The following is a 23195-nucleotide window of genomic DNA, read 5'->3' on the forward strand; positions in this document are numbered from 1 at the left end:
TACTTATCTATGCATGCAAGTCGGGCGCCCCTTTCCTGTGCTTTAATCAGGGTCCAATGCACAATAACTTATTAACAAAGTATAGCTTGGGGCGCCATATACTTTTTGTTGGGAGAATTGAGCCGGTGTGGACGTGAGCTGGCGTGTGCGAGGGAACCCGAGTGTCTGGGGAAGGCCACACAGACAGGTTACTGATCCCACTTGCTTTACTGCCATCTCTTAGTCCTCGTGCAGACGCGTGTGCTTGGGATTAATTAAGCATCTATTAAGGTAGACCTGTCTAACAATGTGGCAGGTCGTTGACGTTATACATTTAAAGACATTTCCACACCCCTCTTGTTGTAGAAAATTCGTTTTTTGCCAACTGTTATTAATAATAACATTTCCATGTATATATCACTTTTCATCAATAATCTCGAAGCGCTGTACAGGAAACAGCAGCAGTAGACACTTAGCAAAAACATAATTATATTATAAATACATTTTATTAATCCATGATTTTATGATTTTTTTGTTGTTTAAACTGGTTGACATTGTTGCAATATAATTGTGCACGACACTCAGAGGCACGGTGTCTGACGATATCTCGTCGTGTTTCTGCATCGTCTCTCGCGCTTCTCTTTCGTCTGGTCTCTGCGGTTCTCTCTCCCTGTCTTGGTTCCTCTCTCTCAGCCTCGGTCGCTGTGTTCCGTCTCGGCATCTGCGTCTCCCGTTGTGTCCGGCATTCCCTCGTTATTCGCGACGAGGGACACGTTCACATTCTCTTCCATCTCTTCATCTCATCCCTTTCTTTGTCTCTCTCCCAGTGGTGTTGTGTAAAGTTCCAGATGCGAATCGCGGATAGCCAGTCCGTGAATACCGGGTGAATACTGTACCAGTTTGTGCCTCATTGTGCTCGGCTCTCGTGTGTGTCTCTACATTTCTCTTTGCCCTGTCCATATTATTTCGTGCGTGTCCGTGAATATCAATCTCTCTGTGGCTCTAACTCTGTCTGCTATCCATTTTCGTATATTTGTCTCTCTCTCTCTGTACATATTTCTGTCTGTCACTATATATCCACATCTGCCGTTTCCTGCATCGCTTTGCCTACCGTACCATGCGTTTGTGTGCTTCTCTGTGTCTCTCCATCTCTCTCTGTCTTTCTGCGTGTCTCTCACTCTGTTTGTGTCTCTCTCTCCCTGTCTCTGTCTGTCTTTTCCTCGTGTCCCTTGTCTAACTAAATGATGTAACCCCTCACATTGGATCAAAGGCCCCAGTTTACCCCAATCCCTAAATGAAGCCTTATGCTCCCACGATCAAATAAAAATTACGTTTAATACCTTAATTTAAATCTATTTATCTTGTTGGAAAGGACGTGTTATGTGAAAGTGTGAGTAGATAACAGGGATGTGTCGCGTTTATTGGAATGATAGGATTTTTCACTGCATATATTTTTCTTAAAATTACGTTTTTTAAATAGTAACATGTCTTGTTACTTAGCACTCATTAAGTTGGTTTCACTCACTTTATGGATATCTTCTAAACAATGAGTACCTGTAGGAGTACAGTACAATTTTTGACATTGGTAAATTAACAATTGCCATACATATTTAATTTAATTTCGTTCGTGCAGCTAGTAGATGGGCATGCTAATGGAGAGTATTGATCGAATTTAAAGTGTTATTATATTAGCAGTCGTTTTGATGCAGCTTCCAAAGGGTTAACTAAAAAAACTGTTAAAGTTTGTGGTCATGAACAATATTTAAGATCGAGTGCTGTGCCGTCTGCTTGGAGAAGAGTGCCTGTTAGCGTTCCATCTGCAGAGGGAGAGAGAGCGAGCGTAATGTTGTACGTTGTTTGGATCCCTGCCAAATTATCAGATAACGGCAAACCACGGCCCGTGACGTGACGCCTCCGACAAAGACCTTTTTCGTCTCTCAAGATTTTTTCTGACCGCCGTGCTTGCGAGCTGCCCTGATGCACCACGCAGGCACGGATAGAGGGCCGAGTTTGATAGCGGGCGCTGGTGGCAGTGGTGGCGGTGGCAGCCCCCACAATTCGGTGTCGCGCCACCTTAGACCCCCCCCCCCCCCCCGTCTAAGCGTGAACCGCGTGGAACCTGCGCTGCGACGGTCCGCATGCCGATCGGCAGCACAGGGGCGACAGGCCGTCCGAGCGGCGGTGGAGAAACCGGAGGTTCATGTTCAGAGTCCGTACCCAGTAACGTGCCAGCATCATTTCATTCATCCCTCAGGGCTGGTCAGCGAAGGGCCGTTGCTCCAAACGTCGTGTGACCTCTTGCGTTAGCGTTCGCGTACACTGCTCTTGCTGCCGTGACTTGTTTAATCCATGGATCATGGGGGGCGGGGGGGGGAGTCGGGGGGGCCACAGGGGCGGTGGCATTCCTTTTGAGGAGGGTCGCAGTCCTCACTCCGAACGTTGACCGCCAACTGAAGTGAGCGCAGTTTGCCGAAGTTTGGGCATGAAGACCGGCGACGCACCCCACTAGAAAATAACTCGTGGCATTTCCCCATGCCGATTGCCGCCATCTGTTGGTTAAAAGTAGATTCTGGCAAATGCAGCGTTCGACTAGACCAGGGGCGGGGAACTTTTTTTCTGCCAAGGGCCATTTGGATATTTATAACATCATTCGTGGGCCATACAAAATTATCAACTTAAAAATTAGCCTGTTATATTTGGTCAAACATTTAATTAACTCACCCTTAATGTATGGCTGGAACTGCTTCTCTTTGGCGAGGCGTGTGATGATGTTAGCTGGTATTGACGATGTTGCTACTTGCAACTGCTTTTCCGGGTTTGCTCCTAGAGTTATTGAATTTCGAGTCCCACCTGCGATTGCCTTGGCAGGGCCACACCAAATGATTTTGCGGGCCTCATACGGCCCGCGGGCCGGACGTTCCCCACCCCTGGACTTGACGAAGATACAAGAACTGGGATTTTATTTTAATTTCCAGGTGGCTGGGTGATAGAGTGAGCGACTCGCAGTTTGAAGGTTGTGAGTTCAAATTCTGAGTTGGGCGTTGACTCGGGCCCATCATCCCTTTGGGGGGTTGATAAAATTCGTACCACTTTGTAAGGGAATTGCCATCGGTTGCCCTGTCATTCAATTTCCAGTGGATGAATGTGGATCACAGGAATATAGGAGTCGAGATGGATGGGGTCGCAGGTGAGAGGGGTTTTGCTATCATTGCGATATCCAGTGTGAACAACTATTCACGTGAAGTAACATCGAGTGCTCTGCAGTACCTCGGCATTCCCGTTCGGCGCGCTCCTCAAGCAGCTGCCTCACTGTGACAGGGCGTCCGCGTGCTCTGCTGCCAACTCGCCGACTGAGCTGCTCCTGTTGCGCGAGTCTTTTTATGTTTCTAACATCTACCCTCTGCCCTTTATTGCACCTCCCAGACCAACCGGATAAAGACCTCCAAGTACAATGTGGTGACCTTCCTGCCCGTCAATCTGTTTGAGCAGTTCCAAAGAGTGGCCAATGCCTACTTCCTGTTCTTGCTCATCTTGCAGGTGAGGTTCTTTTCAAACACTTCTGTGGTGATGCACGCTGACAAGTGGTGGAATTAACCAGATGCTCCTATAATGATCAACCACGCGTGTGTGAAGTTTTTTTTTTGCTGCGTGTTAGTGGGGAGCGGAGGGGGCGGGTGAGGGATACACACGCAGAGTTTTCCCGATGCTGTCAGGAACATCGCCTGCACTTTCTCAGCTCGGTCACGCTGATCTGTGCCCTGTGTACAACACACCCTGTCCACCTGCTCTGAACCCTGCCATAGCCGCCTGGTATACGGAAGGTCATGGGTTTGATCCCGACCCTGACGCCTGCTGTGTATATTTGGAGTTTGCATGTCTCTCTCCCCGTGGTTGCATGGATTTTTCTCTGGGTCATCCGGTTTTTCATTCCACGTTTACAATTATGGGTTTAGAGTATTTGGCTGCTATAAATTTCCACATGATAAGCCATTTAGTTGAGCTATCATTTGTGGCCAGGTTACTTCTGAAAAAGGGCTTTATAGCTTAGTGGGCCTTATCTGGGAAAAAAATAGTAAATAGTATAGCTCCTCCTGCCTCGTTTACATCGTCATCATGATCATAATCAGCCGTGATTATTCCACTGCTGGATGAAGGCATCCCAAAGCTGCCACCATGTCTCATGATGGCGGCTTGGAGGCATTTTGACCACAGTAAGCCACTGGAGCTATGCACTTAAATCTGGATTGAAAATCCATATCTTTAGAACTGCTTTTTGTGTTGAGTTGTCCTTCCCCCGCACCTCCGATTAGCATGGTTGGCTACCTACGGTGCGAAATAAGTTAAACATACATACACCTATATACTCAGTTGCGTGACATAATAATCCATCCAGCACTTTCACACGAGCTGTTGTCGTTTGTCCATCTCTGTGATCGTGAGGGATGGTGACGAATTTTGCAGGCCCTCATCCAGCAGTGGATATCACGTGGCTGACGATGATTACATGTGTAAACCCTTTAACTACGTACGTAGCAAGATCGAGCCCTTGAGCGATGTAAGAGCAAAGGATTTTGAACGCTGTGGAAACGTGCTTGCTGCTCTTCAGTGCGTGTTTACTTTACTGCCATGAACCTCGAGAATCCGCAACGGACCTTTGATTTTAGGCACGCAAATCCATGTGTCAGACTCTGCAGGTGGATTTGTTTTGCAAACCGTTGGTGGATTTCTGGTACGAACATTTTTCACTCGTGCGTGTATCATTTGCGGTAGGCAACACTCACTATGCTTGCAGTCGACGGGGGTTTCATATTTGGCAGAGAGGAGGTCACCTCATAACACGTGTATGTGTGTGTGAATCGGTGGCGTAGCGGTTAGCGTGCTGCACTATGAACCCGGGGCCTGGGTTCAATTTCCGCTCACAGCCAACACCGGTGACGATTATCTGAATTGCTACCTGGGCCTCCTCTAGGTTGACTCAGCCTCAAATTAGTACCTTGTGCGATGTGTGAAAGCATTACCACTAGGGAGACAAAGGCAGTCAGGCGTGATGTTGGCCAGCCACCCCCTCGTGTGCTGTTCCGGCCTTCATAAGTGCTCGCTAACAGCACTTGCCCCGCAGTCTGGTAATGCTATATGGTGGATCCTTGTCTTTTGTGAATCAACAAAACCTCCTTTGTTGAGGAAGGGGGCGCGTACCACAGTGGACACTTGTCACGGGATAAGTGCAATTTTAACCCGGCCTCCTGCGTGACAATACAACTGCCGGTGGTTTCTTTGTACTATCTCTTTGTAACGGCTTGCAGGAAAGTGTTCTTATTTTCCTTAACCCACCAGGACTTGCCGGTTTAAATTATACATGTATGAAACTTACATTTGCTTGCCGAGCCGAGCTTTAGTGGGCAAAGAGAACAATGTGCGTTGAGACTCAATTTTTAAACATTTTCCATGTGCTCATTAAACAGTGGAATGTTCATTGCCTTGTGCAAGGAGTGTTTACGCCCGGTGTGTTTTCACGACGAGTGACAGAGGTGAACCTCGAGCCATATTAGCTTGCGGGTTTTTGTTATAATTTTTGGGATCGCCAAAATTCATTGTGAACTCGTCAGATTAATTTCCACGAGTTTATTAACCGACTTAACGTATAACACAGTAATATTATCCATAGTAGAGGCTTTTGGGTTGGCTCACGTAAATATAAATGTGTGTTGTACAAGCAACGAATTGGCGTGTTTTGTTTACGTGACAAACCTTACTAATTGGCTGTGTTGGGTGGTGGCAGGTTTAACGACACATTTAAATTGACGCGACTTTAAAGTACCATGATTTATCATTCAACTGTCACACCCAATTGTGACGGTGCACGAATTTACGGCACGTTAGCACGTCTCAGGACGCCTCCATCACCTTAGCGCCAAATGTTTTCTGAACAAGTTTGCAGATTTTCGTTTTCGTGTTCTCGTAGCGATATTTAGCCGGAGCTGCAAGAAATATTAGGCTAGCTCGGCCCAAAGTTTCACCCAGGACTTACAAATTAAGCCTTGTGAATGACCAATGCCCTTGTCATTCATTGCTTGCAATCTCTTGAAGAGCAAATGTAGCTTTGGACTTCATTCATGCAGGGTGCCGCAAGAGCTTTGTGCCTACACGTGTTTAATTATCAATCAAGCCAAGTTGTTCATTGCATTATTAATGAAGCAGTCAGCCAAACTGGTCACTGGGGTTTTTCAATTAATTTGAATCTGCACAGCCAATTGCTGTTAGTTTGGCTAATTGAGCTTTTATTGCCTTAATGTGTTTGGCGTCTACAAATTGCCTGTGAAAAATCTTTCCGGAATGCAGAAAGATTTAACAGTGCTCAAAAGTGAAGTGAAGCAAACGGTAACAATATCATCCGCACTGTCACAGCCCACAATGGCGGCGTTGGCTTGGGGCTCGGCTGAAATGAACACGAAGTGATTCTGGGTTCCTTTCCTACCCCTTATGTGTGTGTTTTTGTGCCCCCCCCCTTCTGTTCTGATAGCTGATTCCTCAGATTTCATCCCTGTCTTGGTTTACCACCATCGTGCCTTTGGTGTTGGTGTTGACCATCACCGCTGTCAAGGATGCCTCCGACGACCTAGTGAGTACCAACAAAAAATCTAAGAATAGGTTTTACCCTTTCTGGCACTAACACAGGAGGTGTTAAGATAGAAACCTTTATTTGCCTTTTGGCGTTTCCTGGTCTGACACTGGTGAGATTAGGCCCTGAAGAAGGCTGTCTCTGGTGTAGGCCAGTCAGCTTCAAAGACAATGCAAATATATTATTAGAGCATGTTTGTTTGCATGTTCAGCACAAGTGCTGTGTGTGGTCAATGCAGTAACTTGATTCCTTGCAAAAGGTTTCTATTTGGTGTTTGAACATCTTAACACTTCCTGTTTTATTGCCAGGAAGGGTAAAAACCTCATCTTATTTTTTCATCCTCTGATACTGGCAAAAATGTCCCATTCTGGTGAGTACCGTTTGGACTCCTCGCACGAGCGCCCCTCTCTCAGCCGGGACCCCTCCCTAACAATACGAGGTACCGTGTTCTCTGGACTATGAGGTGCTCTCTGAAAAGTAAGAGGCAACCCAAACTTGTTCCCGGCGCTTAATTAAAGTTACGAAAGGATAAAAAAGGCGCGCCTTATATAACGGAGAATACGGTAACCAAACTGACACCTTTTTTTACAAGGAGTCATGTTTACATTGACCACAATACCTGCGGTCGGAACGCAAACAAAAAACAACAACTCTGATAATGTATGGACAGTGCCAATACATTATCAGAGTTGGACAGTGCCAATACATTATCAGAGTTGTTGTTTTTTGTTTGCGTTCCAACAGCAGGTATTGTGGTCAATGTAAACATGACTCCTTGTAAAAAAAGGTGTCAGTTTTGTTGCCAGATAAAAGGGTAAAAAAAAACAATTATCATATTTTGTTACTGGCAAATGAGGTTTCCAATGGTGTAAATACGGTAACCGTTACTGTCCATCACGACTTAGGTTATGTAACGATGCGCTTGCAATTAAAACGTCAATAAACTACCAAATATAGTTTTGCTTAATGCTAACAACAATGATGATGTTGATTATGAAGTCGATGGAGTGATTGCATCATCGACCAAATTGAAGTTAAGAAGTCTCAACTGCCACCGTTTGCGGAATGCATCTCGTTAAGACAAGCCATGCTGCAATGACGCAGATTGCAAATGTAATTTACAATATAATTAAGTTAAATCAATTACCATATAATTGCAGATGTTTTATATTCATAAGGGAACTTTGTGGAGGGTACATTAAACAGATCAGCTTGGTTAACCTCCGTAACCTTTGCCCCTTTGTACCAGTTACCATCCTCGCCCTTGTCCTGTGGTATGAAGTGGAACATTTCAAATCACGTGTTGCACCCAAGGCTCGTAGAATCTGCATTTCAGCCACTGCTTGAAGCCTTTAGTATATGAGGGAGTAGCGTGGTAGTTTGACCAACATCCCATTTGTTTACCAACATTTTTTTCACATTTTGCGCGAACACCTTCCTGCATCCAAGTTGCCAGTCTTCATGGGAGATGGGGCAACTTATGAAATAAAATAGTTGGATCTCACCCCCACACCCCATATTCACCAGATCTGCTTTCCCACGACTTCCACGTGTTTCCATCGTTAACATTCACCTCGGGAGGGGAAAAACATTTGACGTGGTGACAAGTGGTGTGTGCTGTGGATGAGTGATTTGACACGCAAGACGAAAGGTGTTATTGTTAAAACCCTTGACATTCGTCGACCAAGTGACTTTTCGCTTCAAGGGGGGCAAATTTGTATTCGAAGTTGACGCAGTTTCATCAAAGCCAGCCATCGCTTGCCATGTAAAGCCGCAGACTTCTCCTCTTATTTCCTCATAGGAGGCTTCGGCAATCGCAACCTTGTGGTCCGCAGTTCCCTCCGTAAGTTTCGTGTAACCCAACAAATTGTGAACAATAATCAAGGCCAATCCGGATAATGGGAGTTTGCAGATACGAGGGCCACAAGTCCACAAGTGAGAGATGTATTGCCATGTTTGTAGCACGAGGGTCATTTAACGCTTCGTTTTCAGTGGTCTCCAACCACTCGGAAATACTGCGGTCATTACACTTCTCTTGATCCGGTGCTGTTCTGTGCCTCGTTTTCGCTTTCAGTTCCGTCACAGGAGTGACAACCAGGTCAACAACAGACAGTCTCAGGTTCACATCAACGGAAAGTAAGTCCACCACCACCACCACTCTCTGCCCTTTGCTTCGATCACTTTTGTTGGCCTTGGTGAATGTTGCTGATGTGCGTGTGCAGCCTTTTTGTCGAACCTGCAAGGTGGTCAAGCGTTGCCGTGGCCGTTTGCGAGGTGTGAGGGTGGAGGCGAATCCTATTTCCCTCTACATTTTATATATAATGTACATATACAGGGTTTAGTTTGTTGTTCTTCCCCCGCAACTCCGATTAGCATGGTTGGCTACGTACGGTGCGAAAGAAGTTCAACATACGTACGTATATACGGCCCAAAAGTCAGGACACAGGGTTATTTCACTTACTTAAACACTGGTATTAAAATATTTTAATTGTTAATTCTTTAATTGATAATTGATCTATTATTTTCTATTTTTCTTCATCTTCTTCCTGTGAAGTCACCTACAATCAATTGTTTACAAAACTCGACCAAGAACCAACCATGAGATGTAACACCATTTGATGAGTGTTCAAAGATCACGCACAGAGCTGTAATCTTTTAAAGTCCTCATTTCAATTCAAAGGAGAAATCATGCATTTCATTAATGTTAATGAAAGTCAGTTTGAACGTTTGTTAAAATAAATTAAATAACCCTATGTTGTACAGTGCGCTATTTAATAACCTATATTTAACTTGTTATTGCTTTAAAAAAAAGGAAAATTTTTATATTGTGATAATGATTTGCGATCTATTTTTTATTTATATCGCTTATCTGTTACAGTTAATCATTAATTGATTTCACTGTCACTTGTTGCGTACGTTGGAGAAGCGGCCGTGGTGTTGTTGTTTGTTGATGAAACACAATTGAAGAGCTTCTTGGCTCACAGGGTAATAAAAAAACTACGAATACTCACAGCTTTAACACGTAGGAGGCTTTTGCGACCAATATCATCCACAATATATAAATGTGTCGTTACTACTAACGTTTGGGCAACCCTGAATGTATAATAACAACAACCGCCCTTCGCCACTAAGTGGCAGTGACGTCGCCACAGTGCTTGTGCCAGGCTATGTACACGTTGAGGCCACGTGAAGTGTATACACATGCATACACGTGCTTTGTGGGAGCACTTGGTCACGAAGAGTGTAAGGATATGGGAATTATCTTGGTGTGATAATCATAGCGCGCCTTCATTGTTGACGTTGGTTATCATTGCAGTGTGTAGGAGAGAAGTCTCCTGTAGCCCTTTTATCTTACAAGTTGTGATAACAATGCTCGTGAAGGGAAATGGAAATAGTTTATTTCTATCCACCCTGTAATAAATCCAATATATATGAAACACAGTGTATATGCGCATAATGAATGTATACAGCACATGAACGACGATTTTCCATTCTGGGTAGCCAGTAGCAGCAGGTGTAGCTTCACGGTAGGATGATGCAGATTGGAAAACATCCACAGTGGTGGGGCTGCTATGTTTCCTGGAATGCTCTCTCCATCAATTTAACTGATTTTCACCCAACATCTCGGTACAAAATGAGACTTCCGCAAACAAACAAATCAGGTCCCGTGTTTATTTCTCTCGAGGCTATGAAATGTAAACGGGGTCGTAACACATGTGCGGTTGGTGGAAAGGGAAATAAAAAGTAAATCTTCACCAAGTGTTATTTTCTCTACGTGTTCCATTTGCCCCAAGGGTTTTTTGTTGTGTGTTTGATCATTTGCCGTTTTTGGTCCGGAAGACTGCAGAATGAAAAATGGATGAACGTGCGCGTTGGGGACATCATCAAAATGGAGAACAACCAATTTGTTGCCGTGAGAAATGCGTCACTCGCCCAACCGGGCATCCCCCTGTTCACCTCACCCCGGCGCATGTGTTCTAGGCGCAGCGGTTGATGAACACGCGCACACACACGCACACAAAGATCCCCAGACTGTTGGGGCAAGTGCTGTTAGCGACTAGCACCTATGAACGCCGGCACAGCACACGAGGGGTTGGGTGGCCAGCACCACGCCCGGCCACCTTTGTCTCCCCAGCGGAAATATTCACATACCGCACCAGGTACTCATTTGACGCTGAGTCGACTGGTGCTGGCCGTCAGCGGGAATCGAACTCGGGTCGCTGGGTTCGTAGAGCAGCCCGCTAACCGCTATACTAACGCCCACACATTCGCAGATGCGCACACGTACACGCGCATGCACCTGCGCCACCGGCACATTGGCAGGCTCGCACTGCGCGTGGATGTTCGCTCGCAAACTCGCCCGCTCTGCTTCCCACCAGATTGTTTCTTACACCTCTCGCTTGGGGGGTGGGTGGGGAGATTGGTTCAGGGCTATGGCCCGAAACGGTGGCCAAAGCAGCTGCAACAGGCTACAGATGCAGAACCGTCCCAGAAACGCTGGCTCACAGAGGTGTGTGTCATCTCTCTGAGGGGAGAGTAGGCAAAGTCTGTTCACATCAGCTGCAACTAATCATCTCCAAGGAGAAGGCTTACCCCCCAACCTTCGGCCGAAGGTCAGGAGAACTGTTTGGCATTGCAAGGGCCGAGTGGCGTTTACGGGTTAGTGAGGGCCTGGAAAGTTCCTCGGCCGGCCGCTCGCGATCACAAAATAATATTTAACGCCATCAAAAAAGGTCACTCACAGCACCGCTCCTGTTATCTTCAATAAAGGGAAGAAAGTGGGTCGAATCCCTGATCCTCACGGTCAGGTCACAGATTTGTTATGTTTTGCTAGGGTGTGATGGGGATTCCCCAGACCCAAAAATGTACTATGGGGGGGCTTCAGAGCCTCAAGTGTTGGGGAGAAAGAACCACACTGAGTGGCTGCCTGACAACGTGCCGTGCCAAGGAGGTGCGAAGCGCGATTCACAGCATCACAGCGTGGGACGTACACACATACACACACACATACATACACACGTACATACACCACCACGCACGTACATCCCACCTTCATAACAGCACAGGCAGCTGTCGCCATCGCCACTCTCCCTTTCACTTCTCCCATGGCACCTCTCGCGCTCTCTCTTGCTATTCCCTGTGGCTCCCACCTTGTCACTATCCCTCCACCCCCCTCCTCTTCCTCCATTTACAGTGTGACTGGGGCTGCACACACACCGTGTTGGTAGATCCGGTGGACTGTGAGACATGGATTTGGATCAAATCTGGATTCAGATAACCGTCCTTCGTATACCCGTTTAAATATACAGTACTGAATGCTTTTCTGACTCTGCCAATGAGACACTGAATGTCAAAACCCAGTCCAGAGTTTACTTGTGTTCATCCAATGCTACAAAAATTGTGAACTCCCAGAAGGCTGTGGTGGCTGAGGGATGTGTAAAAATATATATATTTTTTCTATTAATGTGGGACAGATTTGTGAAGGTGTATTGTCGGATTTTTAAAAATTCACTTTTCAGGCTTTGGACCAACGGGACTTGTCTTTAGACCTCTTGTGACCCATACATTTAATTTGTAATTAATACATTAAATAAAATAAAAAAAATCATGTCCATAGTAGGACCTGATAGAGCCCTGGACATGAGTTCAAATTCAGTTCCGGGCTGACCCAGCGCATCACTATCATCCGATTAAGATCAGTAGCAGCTGATAAGCACTAAATGTTGAAGGTGGACATTGGTTGTGCTGTGTGAGAGACAAATATTGATTATACACCACCGGGTCAGAACCGAAAAAGGAGATACAGGGACCCATCACTTGACAGAGTAAAACTAAAAAAAAGCATTGGGGAACTTTGGTATTTGTCTCTTCAGTAAACAAATGAACGGTTGTTTAACCTAGTAGATCCCCGAGGTGGAATGCCTTTCCATGCAGTCAGCCACGTTGACGCCGTTGCATTGCTCGTGGCCGCGAGCGATGAGAGTGGATCGCCGCGCTGACGACGTTTCTCCCAAGCAGCTTTTACCGCTCGTTCAAAAGCGCTCGTCTCAAATTCGGCATTTGCTCTCCGTGGCTTTACCGGAGTGCGTGACGTGCCTCGCAGGCCGACCTCTTGCTGCTGTCCAGCAGCGAACCCCACAGCCTGTGCTACATCGAGACGGCAGAGCTTGATGGGTAAGTTGCTCTTGAGGGCTCCAGTAGCGGGGCCCTCCTGCTTCTCAAGCACGTCCTCTGCCGCACGATGCTCCACACTGTCGAGGCAGACCACGCATGCACGCGCACCGCCTTCGGAAACGCAGGCTGGTGAAAGCCGCTTTGCATACATACTTTATAGAAATGCGCAGTCGTATATCATCTTTATCGAGGGTTATAAACTGGCAAAAGCCGCTGAATGCGGGTAAAAATCCCGCGTGGCTTGCTTGTTAATATGCTGCCTAAAAATGGTTTGGTTTATTGCCCAAGAGAAAGTCAGAGGTGTTAAGATTTATATTTATAGTTATTTTGAATCGACTGTTCATCATCGAACTCCGTCAGTTCAGGAGGAAAGATGCTCACATACATATAGAAACATGGCCTATCATTCGGTGCATAGAAAGTATATACAAAAGAATATAGGTTGTACATTGTACGAGCCATTTTAAAGATGCCCACATTGAACTTTTATTAAGTTGCGAACAGTTTTGATGCTTTGAAACGCCTGCAGTGTGCACTTCAATGTATTTCTCACCGTTGGACACTGACATGACTTGACAAGGCCATAGCTGTTCTCAAATAATCTCTCTGCCGTACACCATGAATATCGATGTGTGCCGAGAAGTCTTTGTTTGAAAATTAAAGGGTTTAAAGCTTCTTTCGCGCCCTACGTAGTCAACCTTGCTAATTGGAGGTGCAAAGCTGTAGCAGTATTCACGTTTTCAAAGGGGGAAGTGAAGGCAGCAGCGTAACAATGACAACAGCGACGATGACGAGCTCCGTGTGTGTGTGTCGACTCGGTTTCAAATGAGTACCTGGGGCGATGTGTAAACATCGTCACGAGGGAGACAAAGGCGGCCGGGCGTGGTGTTGGCTACTCCCCACCCCCTTGTTTGCTGTGCCGGCCCACATTGGTGCTGCTCGCTAACAGCACTTGCCCCAACAGTCTATTACAAGCTATACGGGGGATGTTTGTTTTATCGGTTCCTTGCAGTGAGACGAACTTGAAGGTGCGGCAGGCTCTTCCCGTGACCTCCCAGATTGCCGACGACATTGACAAGCTGGCGCACTTTGACGGTAAGTTCCCTCCCGCTTTCCCGGTCGCCTCCTGCCCCGACCGGACAGCGTTGCCTCGTCTCCACGCTGGGCGTTTGGCCACCGCGTTGCAGGTCACGCGACGCTTCGCTTTCCGCTTCTTCCCCCGCACAGCTGCACTCTGAAATTCCCTCCCATCGTCTCTCTCCCCAAGTCTCTTAAGGCGTTTCTCAGTTCAAGGAACAAATTGTAACTTGTATCTGTTATGCCTTCAATGGCCGCTTGGCGTTTTAGGCATTTGGGCCTATTGTCATGAACTCTGTTAAAAAAAATATCCCAACCATGTGGATATCCGTCCTCCTCTTGTGTTACTCCTGCCTGTCTATGTGTGACCTATGTCATGAAAGCATTAATTTGCTCGCTGGGTAGATATTATTCCGTCACATGTTGGCCGTTTTTAAAGTTGTCGTTTGGTATTCGTAGTTGGAAAGCTTCTAGGAAACTGCTCTGGCGTTTATTGTCAGAAGACGTCCTGCTATAAACATATTGACATTATTTACGTGATCAACATCAAAAGAGGTCATCACCATGGCCAGTGCTGCTAATGCCACCCATACTTGGCCATTGTTTTCTCCCTTTTAGTGGCACTGGGGTGGGTTGTAGTCCATCAATAATTTACTCCCCACAAGGTCCGCTGCTCGTACAGTGTCCCACCCCCGCCGTGTGGATTTACGCATTCCCTTGGTCACTGACCCCTGAGTGCCATCTCCAGTGCCCAACTCGGTTATCTGCCCCCCCTCCGTCCTGGACACACCTCTCCCATTGCAACCTCTTATTCCTCACGACGTCTGCAAGGCATTCCTATCCTATCGCTTTCTGCAAAAAAAACGATGAGATTAATCACACTGGAAAGTGCACCGCAGACTGGTTGTACTGATGATGCCGAACACGGATGAAGCCGGGATACGGTTGTAACATCGTCCTGGCGCTGACGGCAGTTGTGCATGCTATCGAGTGCGTGGTCTAATGCAAGGCAGCTGAACACACTTCGTACGGCGTTGTCGCTGGACTCCCCGAGCTGCGACCGCTGTCTCTTGTGTGTGGCACGCGCACAGGCGAGGTGATTTGCGAACCGCCCAACAACAAGCTGGACAGGTTCACCGGCACGCTGTACTGGCGGGGCAACACGTACTCCCTGGACAACGACAAAATGTTGCTGCGCGGCTGCGTCTTGCGCAACACCGAGTGGTGCTACGGCCTCGTGGTCTTCGCAGGTGAGAGCCGCCACTCCTAACGGGCCGCCCCAGAGACGCGCCAACGTCCACTAGACCTGCGGCTCGAGAGGTCCTCGCTCATGGCTCTGCCAGCTTAAACTATTCCCGGAAGTAAGAGGCCATGTGGGAGGACGTGTGGCAGAGTTTGGCGCCAGCTATCCTAGAGTGTGGCGGTCATGTCGCTATGGTTCTGTGCGGTGAGTACAACGTTATAAAAACAACCGCGCTACGTCGCTCACATATAAAATTAACGTCGAACTGCTCGCGCGTTCCGAAATTCAGCGGTGAACGGGACCACCACATCCTGCAACTTGCAGACATCTCGAAACGGGAAAGGGTTAAAAACACATTGCCATCTGTGCGGCGACCTAACGCGGATGCGCCCCAGTTGCCTGTTGTTGTTGTCGTCGGCGGAGGAGGACGGATCGCACGCTCACCAGCGTTGCCTCTCCCGCAGGCCCCGACACCAAGCTGATGCAGAACAGTGGACGGACGAAGTTAAAAAGAACCAGCATCGACCGCCTCATGAACACCCTCGTGCTGTGGGTGAGTGGCCCCGGACGCGTTGAGGTGTCGCCATGGCAACAGCGTTTGTCGAATCTCCGCGGCCCCGACGTTGGTCGCGGCCTCTGCATTAGCAGCTGGAGTTTGCGAATATCTCGAGGATTTTAGGCTCTCGTACCCCAGCCCGTCGCGTGGGTGGTGAACAAAGCAGAGGTAACGAGAGGGAGCGATGTTCGCCCTTGCTAGACGGTGACACAATTGCTGCTGGAAATTAAATGAAAGTGTTTCAGTTTCGTAAATGTTTTTAACAGAAATCGGTTCAGAATTACAGTTTACACTGGCGTATCTTGTAACGGACAAAACGATCATGTCTGAATACAAAATTATTAATCTGTCAAGTTGTACAAATTTCCCCGGTGTCTCCACACAGTGTGTGTTTGTTCGTGCGTGAGACGGACTCGGCACTGCTCGGTTGGCTCGTTCCCTTAGCAGGCTGACCGTGCTGGCGTGGAGCTTCGAAGCTCAGATGCGGGAGCATAGAAGTACGGTAGAACGATGCATTTTGCTGCACTTGCCACTGCCGTCCACCACGTAGCCCCGCAGCAGCCTCTACCAACCTGTTTAGTGCATGGTGGTCGCCCATCCAAGCACGATCCAGGCTCAACACTGCTAAGCTTCCGAGTGATTTGCTTTTTCACCCACCGTTGTAAACGTTGATATAATAACAGAACAAGGCAGTCGGTAGTTCACGAGTACCAAGTTTTCTGCCTTTTACAATAATGCGCCTCTATTTTTGGACCGTCTGTTAACAAGTTCCGCAATGGCAGCGCGTACATTATGAATGAGTGTTGCTGTTTCTCACGAGGTGTGGATTTCCATCGCTGGTCTCCGTCCTGGTTAAATCTTCATGAGAGGCCGCAAGATACAGGGATCTCTCTCGGTCACGTGCTACGGATAGTCTAAACCCTCGCGAACATTGATACGTCGGCAGCACGCTGTGGTGATTTTATGATTACTTTGCCTACCAAATGTAGTCAAGTCAATCGGTGTATCGCACAGCTGATTAACCGGTGGGGATATTTTTTTTTCCGCACATTACACGAAAATATCGATTGAAAGACGTTTGCACTTCCGTGCACGTCTGGTGGCTTTGGTCGTAGCAGCTCCGAAAGATGCATTTCCGTGGACGTGCGGCGTAACGGGTCGCCAGCGTACGACACTTGATATCCGTGTGGGAATGGTTATGAATATGGGGAGCCACGGGTGCTCGTATCGAGGGCCAATGAAAGCTATTAGCTGATGAAAGACACGTTTGGCTTGAGCCGCGATCCAAACATTAGAAAGAGAGTTCCCTCTGTGTTCTCACACCCATCTTGATATCCATTCCAGGTCTGCTGTCACACATGTCTGATGAAAATCAGCTTAAACCATAATAGCGGTCTCATTGTTGCCTAACAAAATAAATAAGCAAGACAATTCGCTTCCTTCACATATCTGTCTCTCCATGTGACATGAGTAGTTTTTTCGCTACACGTCCCTTCGGCCACACGGCTTTCCAAGAGTGCATAAATCGAGCAACTCAGGTAAACCTCTTGAACGGCTTGCAGTGTCTCATTGGCAGAGACAGCAGAGCATTCAGTACTCTGTGTGTTTAAATGTAATATGAAGGACGGTTATCTGAATCCAGATTCGATCCGAATCCATTTCTCCACAGTCTGCTAGATCCACGAGATCTACCGACACTAAGTGGTGTGGGTGCACCCACAAGTCACGTAGCCTTCTGGGAGTGTATTATTTCAGTACCCACGTGGGTGATTGCGGTCGTGCTGCGTAGCTCGCCGATGCGTTGTTGGGTTGTGCCGCGCGCGTGTGGTTCGGTGGGATGCTGGCAGTGTCGCTGCACGTGCTGGGAGCTTCTTCAAGTCGACGGAAATTCATGGGAAGCTCTGGAGGGTGGAGCCAGGAAAGTGGTTTTGAAGGGGCGTGGGGGGTGACCACCACGCATAACAAACAGAGGCTGTCTTAGGGCCACAGGAAATTCGTGTTGGTCAGTAGAGGGAGTAGTGCGGCACCATTCAGAGTAGCGCTGTACTTGCATGCTTCCGTGTCTCTCCGATTCGCACAATTGGCTGCGTACGGCACGAAAGAAATCCAACATACATACGTTTCTATTCCCTGCCTTCACTGACCGGCATGATGAAATATAATAAAATAAACCCCCATGACGTAGAGTGCACGTGGATATTGTACGAACACCCACAGTGTATAGCGCTTAAGTGGGGCTTCATTTGTGACACCCTGACATTGCAGTTTTTCCCGTGCTGCTGCATGACGGGAACACATTTCACATTTGTATGTAATATTTCATAATTTGTTTTAGCCGGGGAGCTCGCAAACGCATTTTTATTCTATATAAATATTTAAAAAATGTTCACGTCGCGGGAACTGCCATGGGGCAGGAGAAAGTTCACGGCACAAGAGACGCATTCATCCCCGGCGGACCTCTCACTTGGGTAACGTCACCACACGTGTGCTTGCGAGGAGGGATCGTGGCTTTAAGTGGTCCCTGGTTCACGCGAGGCGGCTTGCTTAATTGAGCGCGAGTTTAATTGTTTTTGCCGGGTGATGACACGCACGTTTCTACGCTTTGCTTTTCCTGCGGAGAATCTCGTTGCAGCGGCGGTTGTCACCTTCTCACGCGTCCAGCCGACGGACGTAGCCACACGACGTTCTAAGCCTCTTCCTTGGTCAAAGTGCACCAAGATGACACGGCCTCTACCTTATCACTGCCGTCGCTTGTGTGTTAACCGTTGAACGCGTGTCACTGGCATCGGGCTAAATGTTGCTGAAGTTACCGTGTCCTGTTGCGTAAGTGTCTTGTGTGTGTGGGGGGGGGGCGGCGGCTATCGTGTCCTTGCAGCCTTTTGTGCGGTTGTGTGTTTGAGCTGAAAATATTTTGCCACGCAGCTTCTCTGCCAACATTCAGATGTTGTTTGTAATCGCTTTTACTTGTTTGCAGCATTAATTCCACATTGCAGCTGCATAATTGAGTCAATAAATGACTTGCTCTGTATCTTCCCGTAAAACATTTTTTTTTTAGTCTATTGGGCTTCCAGACCAACAGTATTTGTTAAAGTGGTAAACCACTGGACTCGTTTAACCCTTCTGCAGCTCATTAGCAGTCGAGTGTGCTAATCAAATACAGCTTGTTGGCTTACTTGGCACTTTTACGTTCTGTGTCAATAATAAACCGCGAAACCCAGCGCCCCCACTTCTCACGGCCTGGTGCCATCACCCGCCGCTCTTGCGGTGTAACGCCTGCGGGATGCTACTCCATCCTCCCGCGCTGTTTATAGCGGCTCATCAGCTGTCGCCCCCATCTTCATCGCCGCCTTTTTCTCGAAGGTCTTCATCCAGCAGTGGATTGCCATGAGGGTTGTACTTGCACAAGGCACTCTAGAGTAGTCGTAAACAACTTGGCCAAAGTGGACGCATCATTCGAGCAGAAAGCGGCGATCGAATTTCCAGCGAGAGGTGTTACAGTGAGGGAAAAAAGTATTTGATCCCCTGCTGATTTTGTACGTTTGCCCACTGACAAAGACATGATCAGTCTATAATTTTAATGGTAGGTTTATTTGAACAGTGAGAGACAGAATAACAACAATAAAATTCCAGAAAAACGCATGTCAAAAATGTTATAAATTGATTTGCATTTTAATGAGGGAAATAAGTATTTGACCCCCTCTCAATCAGATTTCTGGCTCCCAGGTGTCTTTTATACAGGTAACGACCTGAGATTATGAGCACACTCTTAAAGGGAGTGCTCCTAATCTCAGCTTGTTACCTGTATAAAAGACACCTGTCCACAGAAGCAAGCAATCAATCAGATTCCAAACTCTCCACCATGGCCAAGACCAAAGAGCTCTCCAAGGATGTCAGGGACAAGATTGTAGACCTACACAAGGCTGGAATGGGCTACAAGACGGCAGAGAGAATGCTGCGTGTGAAGATGCCTGCATGTGTAAAAAGCAATGTCAGGAAGTGGGTCAAGTCATTCGAGGGTGGCAAAACAAACACCGCTGACAACACTGGCGGTGGCAGACCAAGAACCCGGCAGCGATGGCCCTAAGCACGCAGAGAGCGGAAGGAATTGATCCCGGATGGCCGGCACAGGAGAGTTATTGACATCGGGAAAATTGGCAAGCCTGGTTGAGAGTTTGTTACCCCTAAATGCTCCACCGAAGACGCTGCTCTGCAATCGACAGTTTGATGATTACGTAGTCCACCTTGAGGTGCAACATGGGCTGCAACGTCTTAACTCTGCTGTCCATATTGCAGGGTAATGGGGTGGTCTTGAGATTGGGCTGAGGGCGCAGGTACCCAAGGGGGTTGTTGAGGGCAGTTCATTGAGGAAGAAGAGCGTATTGCTTCCTCCCTCGATTTCCCAAGGTTTTGAGGGGCAACTCCCCCCCCCCCCCCGCCGTCCCTTATGTCTGCACACCTTTGGTAATAGTGTTTTGCATTGTTCTGCAGTGGCTATGGGTGGAGCGGTGGCACAGTGCTTAGCGCAGTGCACTGTAAACCTGAGCGACTTGTGTTCGATTCCCAGCCGTGGCTAATGTGAGCGGCGAGTGATATCTGAACCAGCACGAAGTAACCCTCATAGCTAACCTACCACCGGCCAGGGCAGTGAAGTATGGTCAAACCGTCCCCATGAGTGACACCGCATAGGGAGACCTTCATCCTGCAGTGGATTGACACAGGACGCTAAATCTTTATTTAATATTGCGCCGTGAGCATATTTCACTCGATTTTGTATGGCGGAAACGAGTAAAACAAAAATGTAATGCGTATTAATCGTGCGTCGTGATTCCCTGCATGCAATTTCTTCGTAAAATAATCCATGACGGGGCACCTCCGATGAACACGGTTGGCTGCGTACGCTGCGAAAGAAGTTCAACGTACGTACAAGAGATGCGTTTGCCAGTGTTGTGAAATCACATTTCCCTTTGTTTATTTCTTTGCGTTTTCCACAAACGTCAGTGAAAAGATGTCCTTAACCCGCGTGCTGCTCTCGCAAAGGCCAGCGCTGCTGCGTGGTGAATGCACGTGCAGTTTGCCCGCGTGTGTGTGCCGCGTGCATCGGGCAGATGGTCATGCATAATGTAACCGATTTCCAGTCTCGGGTAATCAAGTGATCATTTGTATTTCTTAAACGAGCGGCGATGTCTTTTCATCAATTTGCCATCGCCCCAAATACGACGGCGATCGGTTATAGTTTTTGAGCGTTTTTTTTTTATTTTCGTCGTAGCGCCCGCGGCGTAGCGCTCTCAATTCTTCTGCGTCGAGTCGAAGCTGGGAAACCTGAACCTCTTCTTCACCATTCCGTTTCAACACCATTACACGTGTGCGCGTCACATTGTAAAAGGGTGCGTGCCTTTCAATGTTTCCCTTTCAATTGAGAAGCTCGTTTTTATGGCTCAATGTGGTTAAATGCCGTTTTATTGGGAGTGTCTCATTCAAAGGGGGGGCACTCTGCCGGAGAATTGCTGCACTGTAGCCGTGCAATTTTCTCTCCCATGCCCCCGGCCCCTTCACCCCCCCCCATCCCCGTTAATTACTTCTCCTTATTACGGCGACCGCCACCGCCAACACACTCCGCTCCTTCTTGAGCAACAGGGCGCCACGGTGGCGAGGAGATATTGACTACCTCGCCTGGTATGCAGAGGGTCGTGGGTTCGATCCCGATCCTGACGGCACTTGTATATTTGGAGTTTGCATTTCTCTCTCCCCGTGGTCGTGTGGATTTTTCCCCGTGTGCTCCGGTTTTTCCCTCCACATTTAGAAACATGCGTTTAGAGTATTTGGCTGCTATAAATTTCCTCGCGATAAGCCACTTCGTTGAGTTATCATTGGTAATAGCCAGGTCGCTTGTCTGAAAAAGAGCTACATAGCTTGGTGGACCCTTACCTGATAACATAAAAAGAACCACGTGGAGCTGCAGCATGCGGTGCTGTTCTAAGCGGTGCTGTTCTAAGCGGTGCATGGATGACGATGAAATACAAATAAGTAGCACCACAGGTTCACAAGCTGAAGCAATACACAGCAGAGTGTAAGCCACGTACGCGGTCGGGGAGGACCCTGCGGCGGTCAGCGTGACACGTGGGCCGAGAGCCATGGCTGAGTACAGCTGATAAGCAAGCAAGGATGAAACTATGGAGTGGGTGATGTTGTTATTGGGTCCTTGCCCAGCAGTGATTTTATGGATCGATGTACAGCTCTTTGTTCATCCACTGCTGGATGAAGGCCTCCCCCACACTGTGTTGATCATATAAGTTATTTGACCATAACTTCACCTCGTCTATCAGCGCAGGTTAGTTGGTGAAGCAGCGGGTAGCGGTTCGTATATCACTCGCCACCGATGCTAGCCGTAGACGGGAATCAACCTGGGGTCGCTGGGGTCGTAGTGCAGCACCCTGACCGCCATGCCCCCGTCTCTCCCCCCTGCCTAGCAACACGCGAGGGCTCAATGTACGAGGCTACGCGCGCGACGCGTAACTACCTTGCCTGGTATGCAGGAGCTCATGATGAGAAGGGAACTGGCACTGTTTGGACACGTATAGGATGGACAACAAGAGGACAATTGAAAGTGTGTTGTTGTTGTTCGGAAAAATGTAAGAAACCGGAAAGAGAGGAAGACGTAACAGAGAATGGCTTGTCGACGATGTGAGAGATTGGTGCCAGAGAGATGTGGCCACGACTTGAGCATATTGGCACAAGACAGGGAGGAAAGTGGAAGCAAATGAGGAAATGTGCAGTGGACACCTGCGGGCAATCTGCCCATGGATCGTGATAATGATGATGGCGACGTGTGTCTTTGACCGTGCGCAGATTTTTGGCTTCCTCGTGTGCATGGGGTCCATCCTGGGGCTCGGAAAGAGAGGAAGACGTAACAGAGAATGGCTTGTCGACGATGTGAGAGATTGGTGCCAGAGAGATGTGGCCACGACTTGAGCATATTGGCACAAGACAGGGAGGAAAGTGGAAGCAAATGAGGAAATGTGCAGTGGACACCTGCGGGCAATCTGCCCATGGATCGTGATAATGATGATGGCGACGTGTGTCTTTGACCGTGGGCAGATTTTTGGCTTCCTCGTGTGCATGGGGTCCATCCTGGGGCTCGGAAACACCATCTGGGAGAGCGCCATTGGCTACTACTTCCAGCCGTACCTGCCGTGGGAGAGCGCGGTGGACAGCGCCATCTTTTCAGGGTTCCTCACCTTCTGGTCGTACATCATCATCCTCAACACCGTCGTGCCCATCTCGCTCTACGTCAGGTACGCCCGTCCACGCTCGCCCTCTGCTGGCAGGCTCCGAGGGCCGTTTGCAGGCCGGCGCCACGCTTGCACGCGCTGCGCATACACACACGCACCGCACACTGCGCGTACACACACACACACACGCTGCGTGTACACGCATTGCGCGTACACGCGCTCAGTGCCGCACGGGGGCAGCTGCCGCCAAGAGACCCCCCTCGGCTAGACCGCCTGCAGGGCTTTGAGATGACTGAGATGAGATGTGATGTAAGCCGC

At 48.2% G+C, this 23195-nt stretch overlaps 1 protein-coding gene across 2 annotated transcripts in view; it reads left to right on the forward strand.

Annotated features, from left to right (window-relative positions):
- The window catches only part of LOC116942209 (phospholipid-transporting ATPase ID-like), a 109096-nt gene that overhangs the window by 48800 nt on the left and 37101 nt on the right, over positions 1 to 23195 (forward strand). For both annotated transcript variants that reach the window (XM_076066714.1, XM_032953897.2), the window contains 9 exons: positions 3403 to 3516; positions 6500 to 6598; positions 8673 to 8734; positions 10439 to 10511; positions 12702 to 12772; positions 13785 to 13867; positions 14941 to 15099; positions 15557 to 15645; positions 22744 to 22940. In XM_076066714.1, coding sequence (XP_075922829.1) covers positions 3403 to 3516; positions 6500 to 6598; positions 8673 to 8734; positions 10439 to 10511; positions 12702 to 12772; positions 13785 to 13867; positions 14941 to 15099; positions 15557 to 15645; positions 22744 to 22940 — 947 coding nt within the window. The remainder of the gene's footprint in view (positions 1 to 3402; positions 3517 to 6499; positions 6599 to 8672; positions 8735 to 10438; positions 10512 to 12701; positions 12773 to 13784; positions 13868 to 14940; positions 15100 to 15556; positions 15646 to 22743; positions 22941 to 23195) is intronic.

The sequence above is a fragment of the Petromyzon marinus genome, chromosome 13 (assembly GCF_048934315.1).
Source record: "Petromyzon marinus isolate PM22_M1 ecotype Great Lakes invasive population chromosome 13, UKy_Petmar_22M1.pri1.0, whole genome shotgun sequence".
Taxonomy (NCBI): Eukaryota; Metazoa; Chordata; class Hyperoartia; order Petromyzontiformes; family Petromyzontidae; genus Petromyzon; species Petromyzon marinus.